The sequence below is a fragment of the Mixophyes fleayi genome, chromosome 1 (genome assembly GCF_038048845.1).
Source record: "Mixophyes fleayi isolate aMixFle1 chromosome 1, aMixFle1.hap1, whole genome shotgun sequence".
NCBI classification, from domain to species: Eukaryota; Metazoa; Chordata; class Amphibia; order Anura; family Limnodynastidae; genus Mixophyes; species Mixophyes fleayi.
The window spans coordinates 379414684-379436006 of NC_134402.1; the positions used below are offsets into that span (position 1 = coordinate 379414684).

Here is a 21323-nt window from a genome sequence, read left to right on the forward strand (position 1 = left end):
ACATTAGTATGGCTGCGATATCATATGAAGTTGCGGATCTCTATTCTCATTACTTAATTGATATTTCCATTTAGACTGCGGAAAAAAGAAGATTACTATTTGATTTTTAAAGGTGAAAACACATATATTTGTATTTAATTTGCATTTAATTATATTTTAAATGGTAAATGTAAGTTTCACATTTCTTAACTGTCAAAACACTATTCTCTCTTGTGTATTTGACATTTCATCAGATTGTTATATTGTGTACAAATAGGGTAATGCGATAATTGTTATTACTACTCACACTGTCAAGTCACATCTCTATGCTCTCATAGGGTGTAAGTAAATACACTTGTTACCCCTGACATAAACCTGGCACATATGCTATTATAGTGACTGACTGAACATATGCATGTTAATGCGCTTTTCATGCATGCTTCCTTTTATGCTTACGTTTTGGGGACAAAAGCGTCCGACCAGGGCCAGATTAAGACACTGTAGGCCCCTGGGCTAGGGGTACTGTGAGGCCTCCACTTGTCAAACGACTTGTAATGCTCTCCCACCCCTCCCTCCCCAGTCATGATCTCCCCCAACAGTGCCAGCCATCACCCTGCAATGCTCTCCCACCCCTCCCTCCCCAGTCATGATCTTGCCTAACAGTGCCACTGTGCCAACCGCCCCTCCCCACCCCCATGAGTGCTTAACTCCAACTTTCTCTGGTGTTCTTCAGTCACTCGCTCCTTGCTGCCTATAGTCCTTCCACAGCGCGCAGCAATCTCCTTACTAAGGAGATCTTGTGAGAGTGAGACTGCCTCACTCTCATGAGATCTCCTCAGTAAGGAGATTTCCTGAGTGTCGCGGAAGGACTACAGTGCCTGCAGTCTGCCATTCGACGTGATGTTCATTAAGTGGGAGCCGCCAGCTGTGGTACAGGCTGTTGCGCGGCCGACGGCTGCCTACAGCTGAGCAGAATTTAAAAAAACAACAACAACAAAAACAAGTAGTTTGAAGAGCCCCCAGGATCCCGAGGCCCCTGGACTGTAGCCCAGTTAGACCTCAGGTTAATCTGGCCCTGCGTCCAACTCTATATGAACCCCTTAGTGCATGACTCCAGCAGGACCGTGCATTTTGCCTTAAACATAGGAACATATTGCTTTTCATTTTCCCTACCATAGACACAGGGCTGGCAGAACACGGTAAGCGTGTTAAGAGGGCTTACGACAATGGAGCGACCTAGGGGGAAAGAGGTGAGAGGCTAGTAATATCTTGTCCTGGTCATTTTTAAAAAGTGGGTCTGTAGAACATAAGGAAAATATATGCGCTATAGCGCATCCATGTGATGACTGGTATGGATGTAGGTATACAGCATTTGCGTTTTGTTCTGTGACTGTTAATCACTTGAAACTCTTACACCCTTCGTGACTGGAGGTATTCATACCTTTGTGAACAGACCACATCTTCACAATGTTGCTCTGTGTTATTTAAACAGAATATTTTAAAGGCATTATATAGGCTTCAACAGATAAAAATGGAAGTACTGAACTTATCCATTATTTTTCCCATAATTACTGTGATCCTGGAAGCTAACCCAAAAAAGAATCATTCCTGAGAGTATAGGAATATACTGTATCTATTATATTTAAGATATGTGAGAAAAAAAGAATCATTCCTGAGAGTATAGGAATATACTGTATCTATTATATTTAAGATATGACACTCTTATAGGATGCTGAAACAAAGGTAGACTTTACTCTTTACCATAGTTATCAACATTGGCAGGTTAAGTTCCGGGAGGTCCGGGGGTCAGGTGGGCGTGTGGGGGTGGGGCTCGAAGAATCGCGCCGTTAACCCTGCCCCCAAAGCTGTCACCACTTTTCCCGTCCAATAAAACAAGGGGGTGGGGCCATAATGACGCGCCGTGACACCGATAAGCCCCACCTCCCCCATTAAATTTCCCCCGTCGCCCGGGAATCGGGAGAATTGCCCTCTCTCCTGGGAGCCCGGGAGACTGAACGAGATTTCGGGAGTCTCCCGGATATTCCGGGAGAGTTGGCAAGTATGCTCTTTACATTTCTTCTTAAACTTATAATTTTTTCTGCATTTTTGATTTTTATGTTCTCCTTAAGCAGGGAACCCTCACTCAGGTCTCCCATACTGCCTTCACTGGTAGAGTTAGAGTAATGATGATCTAACAGCAGCTGGTATATAAGACGCTGTCGCATACAGGTTACATTGGATTTATCAGTGTAAGACATACCTTCTCCGCTGCTCCTGGCTTTGATTCACACAGTTGGAAATCTCTAATAATGTCATTTATTGATGTCATAGTATTTTTTTACAATAAAAACAGAAGCATTTGAGCTGTAAACTTTCACTGTTTACAGTAATCATGTGACCGGGATCCATAAGCCTTGGTTCTCAGCCTCAGCAAGAGAAACTAGCATCTCTGGATGATGGTCAGGAATATGCTAAGAAACTAATAAACAACATTTTGAAAATGCATGTTATAAATAAAATGTATACTATGTGACTATTTCAACTGTATTTAACTATCATGTATACATTTAACAAAAAAACAAATACAATATGTTTTAATGCCTTGTATTCTAACCGTTCAAGTAATCATATCACCTATTCTGCCTTGCACTTACTTTGCCAACATAAAAGCGTCATCGAAGAGCTGCACCCTGTTAACGACTGGCAGCGCCTGCACAACGAGTAAACACCATGTAAGAAGCAAAGGCAGTGAATGAGCAAAACCCACTTACAACACTGAGTACCAGAGAGAACGGCAAAATTAATTTAAAATCCACTTGTCACCTTGAATAACCTTTTTTAATTCAATAATTAAACCTATATTATCTTACCCTACATTTGTATATCAAAAATAGTTACTTTTTAATTAATTAGATTATTATGTTACTTCTCCACTAACTTTTAAGCGGCACTGTATAATAAGAAGATTCAGCAGGCATTCTGTTAGTTTAAAAAGAAAGATAGTTCTTGGTTGGAAAACTTTTTTTTATGAATGCAAGCCATAATATGAATGCACCCTTTCCATTTGCTGGAATAGAATGGAGTGAGCGGGTTTATTGCAGGCGCTACCGATATATATTGTGGCAAGAGCCCGCTACTGCAGAAGCACACGCGAACAACTTCTTCCTTTTTATGTAGTTTTATTGTCAGGATGGTAAATGTTTTGACACTGTACAAATTTCACAGCAATTCTTGGAGACCCTAAACGCTAGCTAGACATAGACCAGCTCTCTCAAGACCAGCCAGCTTCCCCAGTGTTGGTCTCAGTGCACAAATGATACAAACAAGCTTTTATGCATGATACTCTTCCCCCCCCCCTAGCTTGATGGGCAGGTGACACACCCACCTTCCCTTTAAGAGAAAACACCCATCACTGGCTCTGTTTGCACTAACAGACACACCCAGTCTGTTTGCTGAGAGGAAATCATGTAAGTTAACAAACTTTAAACTATACATAAGTCTTTACTTGGTTTAACCTGAATCTAGGTGCATAACTGCGCCAATGTCCTACTCTGCTTGTATGTTTTTTCTGCATCTAGTCAGATAAATGCCACTGTCACTCACCGGACCGTGAGTGCCTCTTCACTGGTGCGTGGCTCTACAGTATTCCTGCCAGCACCTATCCTGAACCGTTGCCGCCCGCCATCCTGATGGTCTGCGCATGCGCAGTTCCTAAGAACTCTTCTGACCTTTGCTTTTAGTTAATTGGTTGATCAGGCAACGCTCCCTATTTAAAGCACCTGTGTTCATTACCTCGAATCATCATTGCTCCACTCGTGTTGTGTTCTCTGTCTGTGTGCTTCACAGACACAGATTACCGCTGCCAATCTCCTGTGGCCTCTACTCCTGTTGGCGTTCAGCCGCTCAGCTATCCCTGTGTTTCTCTCGCGACAGCCTGCTCAACTGAATCGCGGTATGCTTATCTTTTATTGACTGTACCAGTTTATTGCATATCCGCTCGGACTGCGTCCTGCTCATCTACGGAGTCCTCTATTTCACGAAGTTATAGATGCTATTGACTTTGCCTTATATGATCTGGATTTCATTAGTGACTTTGTATCTTCAAGCAGCGCTAGTCATTTGCTATGATAATATATATACCATTGGAATCAAGTTCCTTGTGCTCTCCGTGTTACCTTTGATGTTCCATTCATCTACCCTAGTGCCTATCCTCACATATAAATGCAGTGGTACAACTTGCTGAACGCAGACCACTGACTCCCTGTTTCCTATTGGCACCAGTTACAAGTTTCCTCACTATAAGCAGTGGTACAACTTGCTATACGCAGACCACTGACTTCCCCGTTACCTACTTGCACCTGGAACCAGTCCCATCACTACAAGCAGTGGTACAACTTTCTGTACGCAGACCACTGACTTCACTTCCTCCTATCCATCCCTGGGCATTCCTCTCACTATAGCAGTGGTACAACTTGCTGTACGCAGACCACTGACTTTCCTTACGTCTTCACGTCCATCAAGATCCTCGTGTGCATATTGTTTAACTCATAACCTGTTGCTGCTAGTCATAGACTTTCCTCTAGCATCCTCTTACCCTCTGCTGATTCTCCTGTTCCGCTAGTCACCCTGCTACCAGAAGACCACTGTGTGCATACACTACTCTGATAAGACTACACCTGGTGATATCCTGGGCAAAGACTCCTAGTGCCCGTGACAGCCACCCTTTGTTACATATCCCCCACCCTAGCGTCTCCAAGTAGAGGGACATGGACTTCGCGAGGAGCGCATATTTTCGTGACAATACATCTGCATTCTTGTGCAGAATCCCAGGTTTATGTTCTACTGAGAACTTGAAAGGTTGCAGTGCCAAGAACCAGCGGGTCACCTTGGCATTTACCTCCCGGTTGTTCTGCATCCATCTCAATGGTGCATGGTCTGTTATTAAGGTGAACTCTCCGCCTAAGAGATAATAGCGCAGTTCTTCTGTAGCCCATTTTATGGTGAGACATTCTTTCTCCACAGTGGCATATTTTTGTTCCCTTGGAAGCAACTTACGACTTAGGTACAGGACAGGATTTTCTACTCCATTCTTCTCCTGTGACAAGACTGCACCTAAGCCAACATTAAAAGCATCAGTTTGGAGGAAGAACCTCCAGGTAAAATCTGGTGCTTGTAAAACTGGGGAGGAACAAAGGGCTAACTGAAGATCAGACCAAGCGGTTTCTGCAGAATCAGACCAGGTTAATCTATCTGGACAACTTTTATTCAACATGTCCGTAAGTGGAGCAGCTCTAGTGGCGAAGTGGCTTACAAACCGCCTGTAGTAACCTACTAAGCCTAAAAAGGTTCTAAACTGTTACTTTTTCTCTGGTCTTGCTCAATTTTTGACTGCCTCCACTTTGTCTAGCTGGGGTTTGTCATGCCCTCGACCAACAACATACCCCAAATATTTGGCTTCTCTCATGGCTATGGCACATTTCTCTGGGTCAGCTGTTAACCCTGCTGACCTTAATGAAGTTAAGACCACCTCAACTTTGGCTAAATGTGATCCCCAGTCTGGGGTATAAATCACTATATCGTCCAGGTAAGCGGCTGCATAAGCTGTGTGAGGTCGTAGCAATTTATTCATGGCCCTTTGGAAGGTGGCAGGTGCCCCATGCAATCCAAAGGGTAGGACTTTATATTGATAGAGACCATCAGGGGTGGAAAATGCAGTCTTTGGCTTGACCGTGGAAGTCAGGGGAACTTGCCAATAACCCTTTGTTAGATCAAGGGTTGTCAAATAAATGCTACCAGCAAGATTTTCCACTAGTTCCTCCACACGTGGCATTGGATAGGCATCAAACTGCGACATACTGTTTAGGCGCCTAAAGTCATTGCAGAACCTAATTGTCCCATTGGGTTTCAGGACAAGCACAATGGGACTATTCCACTCACTAGTGGACTGTTCAATCACATCTAACTGGAGCATCTTCTTGATCTCCTTTCTCACGTCCTCCCGTCTGGCTTCTGGAATACGATATGGCTTCTGCTTTATAATGACTCCTGGTGCAGTGACAATGTCGTGTTCGATTAAGGTAGTGCGCCCAGGAATGGAAGAGAAGACATCCCTGTTCCTGCGAATCATTTTTTCAGTCTGTTGTCTCTGCTGAATGGACAAAGCTGGCTCTATGGGCACTTCAGACTTTTCAATGGCAGTACTCACTACCTGAGGAGAGGTTTCCTCATCATGCCAAGGTTTAAGGAGGTTAACATTATATATTTGCTCCTCCCTTCTCCTACCTAACTGGCGGATTCTGTAATTGACAGGACCGACAGCCTCTAGAATTTCATATAAACCCTGCTAATGGGCGAAAAGTTTGCTTTCCTGGGTGGGAACCAGGACTAGGACCTTGTCCCCAGGCTTGAAAGATCAAACAACAGAACTTTTATCATAACTTTTTCTCTGTCGTTCCTGAGCCTTTTTTACATGTTGCTGTACAATGGGCCCTATATTTCCTAGCCTCTCATACATTTGGGACACAAATTGTACCAGATTTGGCTCCCTGGGACCTTGCTGCTCCCACCCTTCTTTTCACATATCCAAGATACCCCTGGGCTGTCTCCCAAACAATAGCTCAAAGGGACTAAACCCTGTTGAAGCTTGAGGTACCTCACGGATGGCAAACATCAAATAGGGAATAAGAGTGTCCCAATCTTTTTTCTCTTGAGCCACTGCTTTCCTGAGCATGTGCTTTAATGTGCGGTTAACCAAGCCATCTGTTTGTGGATGGTATACAGAGGTGTGAAGCGCCGTAACCCCTAGCAACTGGCACATGTCCTTCATCAGTTTAGACATGAATGGAGTACCCTGATCTGTGAGAATTTCTTTGGGTATTCCCAAGCGTGTAAACATCAATACAAGTTCTCTAGCTATGGTGCTGGACTTTATGTTTCATAGGGGAATTGCTTCTGGAGATCTGGTTGCATAGTCAAGCACCACTAGTATGTATTGATGCCCACGTGCGGATTTTTCCATTGGCCCCACAAGGTCCATGGCTATCCGTTCCACGGGAACTTGTACTATTGGTATAGGAATGAGAGGTGCCCTGTACATGGGTTTGGGACAGGTTCTCTGACAAATGGGACAGGACCGGCAATACTTTTTCACCGCCATGTGTAAACCGGGCCAGTAAAACCTAAGCAGAACTCGTTCCCGTGTTTTATCCTCCCCTAGGTGTCCCCAACAGACATGTGTGTGTGTTACTTTTAACACTAGGGGTACATGGACCTGAGGAACCATTAATTGTTCTACTTTTTCCCCTGTACATTAGCAACTCTATACAGGAAATTATTTTTAACAATAAAATATGGTATACCTTCTGCAGGCTGGGTGACTTTCGCTACCCCATTTACCTCAGTCACACTTTTAAAGGCATGTTCCAAAGTGGCATCATTAAGTTGGTCTCGAGCAAAGTCCTGCAGAGGAAACAAAATTGGTATTGCGGACCAGTCCGTATCCTCACTGACAGGTGGGGTGGGCTCATCTGCGACATCACCGACCAATGCCAATGCTAGTTTGGACTGCCCATGTTTCCCCGCAGGTAGATGCTTTTGTGGAACTCCTGCTGTGACTCCCAGGATGGCATTCCGGTTTGGCGGTTCCCAAAGATCTATGTCCAGATGTTGTGGATTCTTAGGTGGTTCCTTTAAGACCGGGCTTCCGACCGTTGCATCAGTTGTCGGCATGTCCGGCTGGATCTGCTCACCGAGGACATCATTAAACAGTGGGAAGTCTCGCCCCAAAATGAGTGGATATGGGAGTTTAGGTGCTATGGCAGCTACCACCATAACAGTTTTGTCTTTGAGTGTGACTGGTAGTATTGTTCTTTCATACTCCTCTGTCGTGCCATGTACGCAAAGAACCTTCACCTTGGGCAACCAAGAAGTTATGGTTTCGGGTAAAGCAGAGCTGGAAATCAATGAGAGTTCACTTCCCGAGTCAACCAAGGCCAGAACAAGGTTTTGGTTGATTAGCACAGTCACCCGGAACAAACAAGGACTTCCTGATGTGGGACTCATGGTAAAACAGCTTGGAAATGCAGGCCCAATATGTGTGTCACGGGCACTAGGAGTCTTTACCCAGGGATCACCAGATGGTAGGCTTACCAGAGCAATGTAGATGGTAATAGGGTACTCTGGTAGCTGGGTGATCACGGAACATGAAATGATGGCCGATGAGATGCTCAGGAAAGTCTATGACTAGCAACACTGGTAATAATGAGGTAATGATACACAAGGAACTGTATGGACAAGGACACGTGAAGGTAGTCAGTGGTCTGCGATAGCAAGTTGTACCACTGCTATAGTGAGGTGGAATGTCCAACAGAAACAAGGAGGTGATGAGAGTCAGCGGTCTGCGGGTAGCAAGTAGTACCGCTGTCTGAGTGAAGGAATGGAATCCAAGTGGAGGTATCCAGGTAGTCAGTGGTCTGCGGTAGCAAGTTGTACCACTGCTCTGTGAGAGGATAATGGAACAGGTGATACCGGAAACAGGGATCAGTGGTCTGACATCAGCAAGTTGTACCACTGCATATATATGAGAGGAGGTGCACGGGGGAAGACTGCAACACAGGATATACACAGGCACCTTATACACGATCCACAGTAATATGCACAATATAGGTATATATATATATGTAAATGACTGATCAGGTCTGCAATCTAGAAAGTCTCTTGAAGTAGTCCAGCACAATGATAACACAGTCAATGATGGCAATAGACTCAGCGGATAGCAGACTCCAGAGAGAACCAAACACAGTCCAGCAAGATATGCAATACACAGCACAGTCAATGAGAAGTATGCATACCGTGGTTCAGCAGTAGCAGTCAGATGGGATTGCAGCGGTACCTGAGCGGCTGGAGACCGACTGGATAGGAAGTCCCTGGATAGGAGAAGCAGCGGTCTAGCAGGTGCAGCGCACAGGTGAGTAGACCGACAGGGACACGAATCCACAGGAGTCAGCAACACGTGGAACTGGACTCATAGGAAACCCAGGAGAATGGAGATGATCCAGCAGAGGGTAGTAGAAGAGATACAAATCCAATGCTGACAGGAGGGTAGAGGCCAGTGGAACACGTGAAGGCGTGGAGAGTGGATCAGCAGGAGATGGACGATAGCGCTGACCACAGCGGCAGGACTCAGCGGCACACGGAGGTAACCAGTAGCAACCACAGGAACCAACAGCGATGGGAAACAGGAGGGCAGCGCAGGGCCGGAGCTGTAGATCACGAAGTGTAGCAGATGGTAATGAAAAGCGGCAGTCTCGAGGAAGTCACAGCAAAGATGAGATGAGAGTGTAGTGCACGGAGGCAGCGGATAGTAATCAGCTGGCAGTCACGATGTTGAACACAGGCGAGTTGCAAGCAGGAGACTGTAGTGCACAGAGGCAGCGGATAGTAGTCAGCTGGCAGTCACGATGTTAAACACAGGCGAGTTGCAAGCAGGAGACTGTAGTGCACAGAGGCAGCGGATAGTAGTCAGCTGGCAGTCACGATGTTGAACACAGGCGAGTTGCAAGCAGGAGACTGTAGTGCACAGAGGCAGCGGATAGAAATCAGCAAACAGACTTGATGAGAAGCAGGTGAGTGAGGTAAAAGCTGGAGTGCACGGAGGCAGCGGATAGCAATGAGCAAACAGTCACATTGATATAAAATAACGTTGAAGTGGTGTAGAAGACTGTAGTGCACGGAGGCAGCGGATAGGAATCAGCAAACAGTCATGATGATAAAGTTGATGGTAGAAGTGGTATGGAACCACAGTAGTAGAAGTGGTTTGGAAACCACAGGAATCAGCAGCACTGAATACACAAGTAATACAGGAACACCTTCAGAGACTCATGAGGAATGAGACTCCAAGATCAGGCAACGTGGTAGTGACCACAGGTGCTTAATATAGGGAGGTTGCCTGATCTGCCAATTAAGTTAAAGGGGTATACACTGAAGTATAGAAAAGGGCTGCGCATGCGCAGACCCTCCGGATGGTGGACGGCCACGGTTCCTAAATGTCCGGGAAGAGGCACTCACAGTACGGTGAGTGACAGTACCCCCCCTTTTAAAGGTGGGCACAGAACGCCTGGAACCGGGCTTGTCCGGATTTTTGGAGTAGAACTTCTTCAAAAGAGCAGGAGCATTAAGATCTTCAGCTTTGATCCAAGAGCGCTCCTCAGGACCAAAGCCCTTCCAATGAACGAGGAAACGGAGGACTCCTCGCGAAATTTTTGCGTCTAGTACCTCAGTAATCTCAAAATCCTCCTCCTGATGAACTTGAACTGGCTGCGGAGCTGAGGGAGGATTTGAGAAACGGTTGATCATAAGAGGTTTGAGTAAAGACACATGGAAGGCATTAGAAATCCGAAGATTCTTAGGAAGAAGAAGTTTCACACATACTGGATTGATTACTTGAATGATCCTATATGGACCAATAAAACGAGGGGCGAATTTCATAGATTGAACCTTCAAACGAATGTTTTTAGTAGATAACCAGACACGATCTCCAATTTTTAGTGGTGGAATAGCCCGCCTCTTCTTATCTGCGAAAGATTTATATTTGATAGATGTCTTCTTTAAACAGGTTTTGACCTGAGACCAGACATTTTTAAAGGTCTGACAAGCAGTTTCCACCGCAGGAACTTGGGTGGGCGGGAGGGCAGGAAATTCCGGAAAAGACGGCTGGTGACCGTGAACCACCAGCACTTGACTTTTTGAAGATGACTCCTGAGATCCATCTTCAACGTCCGATGACGTCACGAACGCCCGATGAGGAGGAAGGCGTTCAGACTGAACCTTATCACACAGATCCGTAGATGAAGGATCCTGTGGAGGAGGCCCTGGTGGAATAGACGAATGCTGTCTTTTGAATGAAACCACTTGAGAGAGGCAACGATGATGACATTCAGCTCCCCAAGATATAACTTGAGAAGTGCGCCAGTCAATCTGGGGAGAATGACACTGAAGCCATGGAAGGCCTAAGACAATCGGGCTTGTCGTAACAGGAAGAATTAAAAACGAAATCTCTTCATGGTGTAACCCACCAATCTGAAGAGTTACTGGAGACGTACTCTGGGTGATGAGACCATTGATGAGACGTGATCCATCCATAGCAGTCACAGTAATCGGTGTTTTCAAAGTAATCACTGGTAGGGACCATTGATTCACTAATGATTTGGAAATGAAATTTCCTGCTGCTCCGGAATCAATCAATGCCTGTGACTCAAAGGCTTTGGTAGCAGAGGAAATCGTAACATCAAAAGTGCAGGCTTTTAATTTCGTAGAAGATGGAGAGGACTCCAGGAACCCTAACCTTATCTCCCCAGTATTAGTTAGAGCCCGGCATTTCCTGGGACAAGAATTGAGCATATGCGTAGAATCGGCACAATAGATACAAAGTCTATTCTTTATTCTTCGGTCCCTCTCCTCTAAAGTTAATTTGGAGCGACCTATCTCCATGGGTATCCCCGGAGATGAAGCTGGGTGAAATTGAGGATTTGAGAGAAGAGGTGTTTTAACCGAAGTTGTTTTCTCAGGTTCTCTTTCACGAAACCTCAGGTCTACCCGATGGCAAAGAGAGATCAAATCTTCTAAAGAGGAGGGTAGTTCTTGTGAAGTCAGTGCGTTTTTAATTTTATCGGAAAGCCCCTGCCAGAAGGCGGCAACTAGTGCTTCAGTGTTCCACTGAAGTTCAGAGGCTAAGATCCTAAATTGAATGACGTACTGAGCCACAGTGCGAGATCCTTGGCGAAGACGGAGAATGCTAGATGCAGCGGAAATAACACGACCTGGTTCATCGAATACACTTCGGAACGTGGAAATAAACTCGGCACTATCCTGTAACAATGGATCGTTTCTTTCCCACAGAGGGGAAGCCCATGCGAGAGCTTGTCCAGAAAACAATGAAATAAGATAGGCCACTCTGGAACGATGGGTAGAAAAATTTTGAGGTTGGAGCTCAAAATGAACTGAGCATTGAGTAAGAAAACCCCTACAGGTTTTGGGGTCTCCATCATATTTTGACGGAGTAGGCAGGTGTAGCGTGGAAGCAGTAGACACCTGGGATGGCACAGGGGAAGAAGATGACGACACAGAAGGATCAACAGTGGCTGCTACCTTTGGCACAGAAGTTACTTGGGCGACTAAAGTCTGATAACATTGCAGCAACTGTTGTTGACGAACATCTTGTTGTTCCATACGGGTAACCAGATACCGCAGCATCTCTATAGCGGTAGGTTCCACATCTGGGTCTGTCATGGCCTGATCTTACTGTCACGGGCACTAGGAGTCTTTACCCAGGGATCACCAGATGGTAGGCTTACCAGAGCAATGTAGATGGTAATAGGGTACTCTGGTAGCTGGGTGATCACGGAACATGAAATGATGGCCGATGAGATGCTCAGGAAAGTCTATGACTAGCAACACTGGTAATAATGAGGTAATGATACACAAGGAACTGTATGGACAAGGACACGTGAAGGTAGTCAGTGGTCTGCGATAGCAAGTTGTACCACTGCTATAGTGAGGTGGAATGTCCAACAGAAACAAGGAGGTGATGAGAGTCAGCGGTCTGCGGGTAGCAAGTAGTACCGCTGTCTGAGTGAAGGAATGGAATCCAAGTGGAGGTATCCAGGTAGTCAGTGGTCTGCGGTAGCAAGTTGTACCACTGCTCTGTGAGAGGATAATGGAACAGGTGATACCGGAAACAGGGATCAGTGGTCTGACATCAGCAAGTTGTACCACTGCATATATATGAGAGGAGGTGCACGGGGGAAGACTGCAACACAGGATATACACAGGCACCTTATACACGATCCACAGTAATATGCACAATATAGGTATATATATATATGTAAATGACTGATCAGGTCTGCAATCTAGAAAGTCTCTTGAAGTAGTCCAGCACAATGATAACACAGTCAATGATGGCAATAGACTCAGCGGATAGCAGACTCCAGAGAGAACCAAACACAGTCCAGCAAGATATGCAATACACAGCACAGTCAATGAGAAGTATGCATACCGTGGTTCAGCAGTAGCAGTCAGATGGGATTGCAGCGGTACCTGAGCGGCTGGAGACCGACTGGATAGGAAGTCCCTGGATAGGAGAAGCAGCGGTCTAGCAGGTGCAGCGCACAGGTGAGTAGACCGACAGGGACACGAATCCACAGGAGTCAGCAACACGTGGAACTGGACTCATAGGAAACCCAGGAGAATGGAGATGATCCAGCAGAGGGTAGTAGAAGAGATACAAATCCAATGCTGACAGGAGGGTAGAGGCCAGTGGAACACGTGAAGGCGTGGAGAGTGGATCAGCAGGAGATGGACGATAGCGCTGACCACAGCGGCAGGACTCAGCGGCACACGGAGGTAACCAGTAGCAACCACAGGAACCAACAGCGATGGGAAACAGGAGGGCAGCGCAGGGCCGGAGCTGTAGATCACGAAGTGTAGCAGATGGTAATGAAAAGCGGCAGTCTCGAGGAAGTCACAGCAAAGATGAGATGAGAGTGTAGTGCACGGAGGCAGCGGATAGTAATCAGCTGGCAGTCACGATGTTGAACACAGGCGAGTTGCAAGCAGGAGACTGTAGTGCACAGAGGCAGCGGATAGTAGTCAGCTGGCAGTCACGATGTTAAACACAGGCGAGTTGCAAGCAGGAGACTGTAGTGCACAGAGGCAGCGGATAGTAGTCAGCTGGCAGTCACGATGTTGAACACAGGCGAGTTGCAAGCAGGAGACTGTAGTGCACAGAGGCAGCGGATAGAAATCAGCAAACAGACTTGATGAGAAGCAGGTGAGTGAGGTAAAAGCTGGAGTGCACGGAGGCAGCGGATAGCAATGAGCAAACAGTCACATTGATATAAAATAACGTTGAAGTGGTGTAGAAGACTGTAGTGCACGGAGGCAGCGGATAGGAATCAGCAAACAGTCATGATGATAAAGTTGATGGTAGAAGTGGTATGGAACCACAGTAGTAGAAGTGGTTTGGAAACCACAGGAATCAGCAGCACTGAATACACAAGTAATACAGGAACACCTTCAGAGACTCATGAGGAATGAGACTCCAAGATCAGGCAACGTGGTAGTGACCACAGGTGCTTAATATAGGGAGGTTGCCTGATCTGCCAATTAAGTTAAAGGGGTATACACTGAAGTATAGAAAAGGGCTGCGCATGCGCAGACCCTCCGGATGGTGGACGGCCACGGTTCCTAAATGTCCGGGAAGAGGCACTCACAGTACGGTGAGTGACAATGTGCCACGGAACAGTCCATGGGTTCCTGTAGTTTAGGACACTTTGCCTTAAAGTGGCCTGGCTCACCACATTCAAAGCACTTCAGATTAGACAGCTTTGCCCCTGGCCCTCTGTCCGTAGCAGTTTTGCCATTGGGCCCTGTAGCAAGGATTGTCAAACCTGGCTTTTGGCGTGGCAGCGGCTTTGGCACAAATGCAGGTTCTTTAGTCATTTGCTGTAGCGCACAAAACCTTTCTACCACAGTGGCAAGGTCTTCATAAGTTTGTGGGTCTGATTGCAGAACCCACCTTTGCAAATCGCGGTTCAGCCCCCGGATGCAGTGATCTATCGCCAGAACTTCAATAATCCGAGAAGGCGAATTCTCCTCAGCCTGCAGCCATTTCTTTAAAATTTTAGAAAGCTCAGCCACTTGCGCCCTGACCGGTTTTTCTTTATCATAGCGCCATTGGTGATAGTGCTGGCCTCGGCCTGGCCCGGGAACTCCAATGCGAGCCAATATCTCAGACTTTAGGCAAAAATAATCAGAGGACAGGTCCTCATCTAGATCCATATAAGCTCGCTGAGCTTCACCAGTTAGATATGGCACCAGTCTCTCAGCCCAATCTTTAGGAGGCCATTTTGCCCTTTTTGCAAGTCTCTCAAAGGACACCAGATATGCTTCTACGTCATCAGCTGGTGACATTTTCTGCAGAACCGGACCAGGTGGTTCATTTCTGTCATGCCTCACCTGGCTTAACTCTTTCCTTAAGAGCCTTGTGTTTTCCACCTGTGCCTCGGCTACTCGTAACATCTGAGCTTGCTGCTGTTGCTGTGCAGCGGCCACATTCACGAGGGTTTTCAGTACTTCCTCCATGTTGACGTCTGCGCGGGTTGGGTAGCGGAAACTTGCTTCCCGGAGCATCCCACTCCTGACACCACTTGTGGCAAGAACCCACTACTGCAGAAGCACACGCAAACAACTTTTTCCTTTTTATGTAGTTTTATTGTCAGGATGGTAAATGTTTTGACACTGTACAAATCTCACAGCAATTCTTAGAGACCCTAAACGCTAACTAGACATAGCTCAGCTCTCTCAAGACCAGCCAGCTTCCCCAGCATTGGTCTCAGTGCACAAATGATACAAACAAGCTTTTATACATGATACTCCTCCCCCAGCCCTAGCTTGATGGGCAGGTGACACACCTACCTTCCCTTTAAGAGAAAGCTCCCATCACTGGCTCTGTTTGCACTAACAGACACACCCAGTCTGTTTGCTGAGAGGAAATCATGTAAGTTAACAAACTTTAAACTATATATAAGTCTTTACTTGGTTTAACCTGAATCTAGGTGCATAACTGCGCCAATGTCTTACTCTGCTTATATGTTTTCTCTGCATCTTGTCAGATAAATGCCTCCCTTTGTTACAATATATATATCATGCTTACCTCTGGCTCTTGTTCAAGCTTCTTTGCGAGGCTGTTCCAGTTTTTAGCATCATAATTTATTCTGTAATATCCAGTGACATTTATATTTAAAATAATCCATTCATCATCTGATGTAGTCTTCATTTCTGGGACAATTTCTGTGAATGAAGAAATAAAACTACATTTTGAATGTTAATTGATGGCTCTGGTTAATTTTCAGGAAAGACCTGCTTTTAATTTCCTTCAACCCACAGTAAATGTTTTGAAAAACTATAATGCTTTGATAAATTTTAAGTTTTCATTTATGGACTTTAAGGGGGGTATTCAATTGTTCCTCCGGGCGCCGCCGGAACGAGCGCGTTAAAACTATTACCATTTATCGGTAAACTTGCGCGTAAAAAACGTTAATACAGTAGTTTACTCGCTGAGTAATTACCGTATAAACGGTAATAGTTTTAACTCGCTCGTTCCGGCGGCGCTCGGAGGAACAATTGAATACCCCCCTATATGTGCAAACCGTAATAAAATATTTTTCTTACTATAGTACATTTTACAAGTACATTGAAGCCATTTTTAACTATTTTAATATGCAGAATGTATTCCAATTATATAGTAACAAAATGACAGACATCTACTGCATTGCTGACATATAAGGGCTTGCAAAACTACCAAAAATTGTCTTACAAATGCCATTATAATGATTTGAGAACATACTGTATATTTAGATATTGACCAACAGAATTTTATATATTTTCCAGATTCCTCAAACATATATATTTTCTGAACATAGAATTGCTTTTTGACACATATGTTATAACATTTGTTATAGCTCACAATGGATCATAAATAATATATATATATGTATATAAATATAAATATATTAATATAAATATATAAATATATATATATATATATGTATATAAATATAAATATATAAATATTATATATATATATGTATATATAAATATATATATATATATATATATATATATATATATATATATAATATATAGGATCTTATTCCTGTTTACATGAAAACATTTTTTTACATTTGCCAAAGTAAAAAAAATAATACCAATGAAGTATGAAATTTATGAGGTGTCAGTTGTCATTAGTATATTTTGTCTACAAAATCAATTATGTGAAAGAAATATATTGTGACTGGTAACATAATTAATTTTCTATATTTACAGACACCTTTACACAACCAGTGTGTTAATTGGATACACAAAACTAGTCAACAAAATTCATTTTGTAACAATAAATCAATTCTGTAGATTTTGTTTTTATAAAATACATCAGTATAACAAATTTATATTATGGTTTAAAATTATATTTTGTAATACAAAGTCAGATTTGTAGTTAAAAAAAAACATTATTTTGTAACTTTATAACAAATTGATTAATAGTTCAAATATGTTTTTAACATATAAAATACATTTTTAGATACAAAACAATTTGTGACTCAAAATATATTCAGTGGAAAAAATGATCTTGTTATTCACAAACTTAATTTGAAACAAAATTGTTGCACACAACATTGTTTTTGTGGCAACAAATAATTTCAATGCTATAAAATCTATTTTATAATATATAATTTACTATGTAAAAAAAAACTTTGTGATTCTGTAGTATACTTTGCACATAAGTTCATTTGTAACACCACATAAATATTTTGTTGCACAAAATCTATTTTCTATCAGCAAAATTTTGATTATGTGCATCTTTCATGTTAGAGGTTTAGTTTGCAGTACGATAACCGATTACGTGCTTTGTGAATTCATTCTGTAGACAATATAACCCATTAACAAACAGCACCCCTTAGAAAGTGACCATAAGTACTAACTTGTTCTAGTATCTAGCCATATTGTTGCCTGCTGAACTCCATTTTTCATCCAAGAAACAGGAATAATCCATGTGTAACTGTAAGAAGAAGACAATATTTTCAAGTAATATATATAATTAACAAATGTATTTAAATTTAATACATTTGGGTGATTTACATATAAATGTTAACTAAACGTAAGAATTACTGGCAGGGTGGCACAGATTCTATAGCACTTGGGACTAGATTTACTAAGCTGCGGGTTTGAAAAAGTGGGGATGTTGCCTATAGCAACCAATCAGATTCTAGCTTTCATTTTGTAGAAGGCACTAAATAAATGAAAGCTAGAATCTGATTGGTTGCTATAGGCAACATCCCCACTTTTTCAAACCCGCAGCTTAGTAAATATAGCCCTTAGAGTGGTATTATACACAATGGGATAACAGGCAGCATTTCCTGATCATCAGTGCAAAACATTACTGAGTAGGAGCTTACTATCTGCTTGGTTAATAGCTGTGGAATGAATATGGGTCCTGATTGGACAGCTGCAGTCATCCAATAAGGTGCTACACTATGTTTCCTGTCCTGGCAGAATACAGACTGACTTCGCTCTATGAAACCCAAATAATAATTATTATTATTATTATTGTTATCCTTATCCACCACAAAGGGTCAGCATCACTGAACATAGAGCATACAACAAAACAGTACAAAGCATCACAGGATGCTAAAATAATAAACATATTACAGTACAATGCACAACACAGCTAAAATAGCCATAAAGGACAATAAGGTGTAAAAAAAAACCTATAATTATAAAAGGGAATGAGGAAAGGTGGAACTTTTGACATCAATAGTCAGGTTAAGGTTTGGTACTAGGAGGAGGGCACACCACCTTCATAGCCCTATATGGGGTGACACTCTAACTATATAGTAGGTTGTTCTAAAGTGGACAACCCCATTAAATATTACTTATGCCACAAATTACACTTGCTTTGCAGAATTTTTCTGTGCCTAAAATAATGACAATGCCATATTTGAAAGACGCTTTGGGCTGCAATGAAGAATAAGTGATGTTTAATGCTTACTTATTTTGCTTAACAGATATGTATACAAAAATGAAATAAAAACTTTATGTATAATTTTCCTATTAAGTAGAGCATACAATTATAAAGATATGTTTCTAAGAAGAACTGCATCCAACACTGACAACTTTATGCAGCATGATAGGAAGTTGCTGCTGTAAGTTTAATTAGCTCAGGGAGCCACGAGCTGAAATCCGATTTACTATTACCGTAATACTGGTAATAGTTTTTCCGCGGCGGAAACCGCGGACAATTGAATATGCCCCTGAGAGTATTTCACCATAGGCTTTATTCAGGAGTACTAATTCTATTTTTGTACAAATAAGATACATTGAAGGCTGGAACCAGGAAGAGCTAAAGTGAGTCCAAGCACTGGGCATAGGATGATCATTAACAGCCTATGGTGGCAAGAATGTAAATCAAGTCTTGGGCATATGAAATACTCATGCTATTCATAAGTAATAATCCATTCCATATTGTATTAGTCATTTGTACTCTGTCAGTAAAGGAATTCTGAAGTATAGTACATCGCTATGCTCAGTTTTGTAGAGTAGAAACATACTTATTATCACTTGTGATATTATCAGCATTGGCTGCCTTGAACCGCTCTTGGCTGAGTCTCCCAGTATCTGTGTTTAGAGTTAGCAGCGGTATCCCTTTTTGCCATGTCCATGAGTCCATGATCTTTTTCAATGATGCTGGTAATTTAACTTCATCCTGGCCATCTATAAACTTAGAAAATGACCTGTGTTATTGTTTTTTACCAATAATAATTAGCAATGTACAAAAACATAATCGTTTACACCTTATAACATGCCAAGGGTTCCTCTCGTGTCGGAGTTTCCTGTCCTGTGGAATCCTGGCATCAGGTAAGCAAGGGAAAACGGATATGGAAAGTGAAGATACGTGAGACGGAGCAGGGGAATGGGAAGGAAGGGGACTTTTTACTAATAGAATAAACATCTTTGCACATTACACCCCAACTGCCCAGTACAATGGCAGCATCTAACAAGAACTGAGGCAGGACTGATTTTACTTTTGTTAAAAAAGCATCACCACACTACATGGTACACAATAGCCCACCAAAAGTTTATCATTAGCACAATATAAATGCCAAGAGGTTTTTTTTTATTACATACAGGTCACTTTCAAGAGATATATAAAAAGTATGCAAGTAAATCAAATAATTATTTTGCTTAAAGGATTTGTGCAAGGCGGCTTACTCTGTCATTGTGCTGCAGCTCTGCAAGAAGCAGTTTGGTGTTGTACATGTGTTTAATGTTTTTTTTATCCAAGTGGATTGAAAGCCAGAAGACAGAAGAGGATCCCTCTATGGGTTCAGGTAAGCATAAAATGAGTAAAAGAGGGTATGTATGGGGGGGAGGAGTCTTTTTGTCTATTTTCTTTGTTGTGAATAATAAACTTTGTCACGGTGTGTGTTTATTTCAGTGTTTCACATGTAAACTTTTCATTTCCGAAAAAAAATAAAGAAATGTAATGTTTCATAATTTTCAATAAATCAATAAATTAACTAAAATGTATATCCTTTTGTGTGTTATTTGATTTATTGGGTTCTCTTTATCTGTTGTTAGGACTTAGATGAAGATCTCAACACAATTAAGGTCAAATATATGCTGAAACTCAGAAAATTCTAAAATGCTCACAAACCATCTAGTGCCACTGTACACCTGTGTCTATTTGTTAGTTGATACATGGTTCCTAACATATGCTTCTTTGTTTGTCAACATTATTATATGACATGTTTTCAATGACTGTGTATCACTGTTATGCTGCATTTGATGTCCTCAATAAACATAACTTAAAAAATATGGTCTACCCAAATTGTATTCGATATCATGTGTAAATACCATAGCTGTTACTACAGCTCCAATACATTTTCAAGTATTTAATTTTATACTAAGCCTTTTACCACTAATGCTGGTGTCAAAAGATATGAGCATCTCAATCACCAGCAGGGTTATTTTAACAGTAATGTTTGGGAAAAGATTAGTGAAAAGTTAGTAAGCTCTGGTAACACTGAACATTTAATGTAAAAAAACATGGCAGAAGTACCATTTGTAAATGATTCCACAGATCAGCCTGGTCAGCATTTGAGAATGAAAATCTCTTCAAGTATGACTGTGATGAGACAAATGGAAGGTTCATTACTTCTTTAGGAGGTAAGCAGAGAGATCCACGTTGTATCAATGAATCAGATGTGTCTGTCTAGTCTTATATTGTCAAAGATTCATAAATTCCAAAAATGGATTTCTAAACTCACGCTGATCCCTTTGAAGAACAGTCTGTCTGTCAGGAAGGTGGAAGCCATTCGGACTAAAGCTGACGCCTATAGGGAAAAGTGAATCACATTTAATTATGTGCAAGTTAGAAATTTTCCTGAATTTAGAATGCGGGTATTCACATAATGAAAGCATTTGAGGTTGTGTAGACCCTGTGTTAAAAGTTGGTAGTTCTTTGAATACGAAAGCATTTTGATTGGGTCATTGTTATGAAATCTCTGTATTGTTATACGTGTAACAATATTTTTATGAGTAATATTTTGTAAATTGCCATCCAGTAGAAATAGATAACTAACCATAGAAAAAAAGTTGTTTATGAAGAGATAAATGGATGAACTGAATACAATATGCCTCAATAAAAGAGATGAACAAGTGCCAAATCCATTTATTGAAGTAAAACTAATGATTTTTTTTTTTTAACAAAGACTTAATTATGCAACATGTTT

The 21323-nt window shown here is 42.4% G+C and overlaps 1 protein-coding gene across 2 annotated transcripts in view; it reads right to left on the reverse strand.

Moving 5' to 3' along the window:
• The window catches only part of LVRN (laeverin), a 132550-nt gene that overhangs the window by 41313 nt on the left and 69914 nt on the right, over positions 1 to 21323 (reverse strand). The window contains exons 8-13 of one of the 2 annotated variants that reach the window (XM_075179484.1): positions 20859 to 20924; positions 20651 to 20716; positions 19140 to 19309; positions 17514 to 17590; positions 15689 to 15825; positions 2634 to 2689 (exon numbers count right to left, since the gene is read on the reverse strand). In XM_075179484.1, coding sequence (XP_075035585.1) covers positions 2634 to 2689; positions 15689 to 15825; positions 17514 to 17590; positions 19140 to 19309; positions 20651 to 20716; positions 20859 to 20924 — 572 coding nt within the window. The remainder of the gene's footprint in view (positions 1 to 2633; positions 2690 to 15688; positions 15826 to 17513; positions 17591 to 19139; positions 19310 to 20650; positions 20717 to 20858; positions 20925 to 21323) is intronic. The other variant, XM_075179493.1, reaches the window with a different exon arrangement.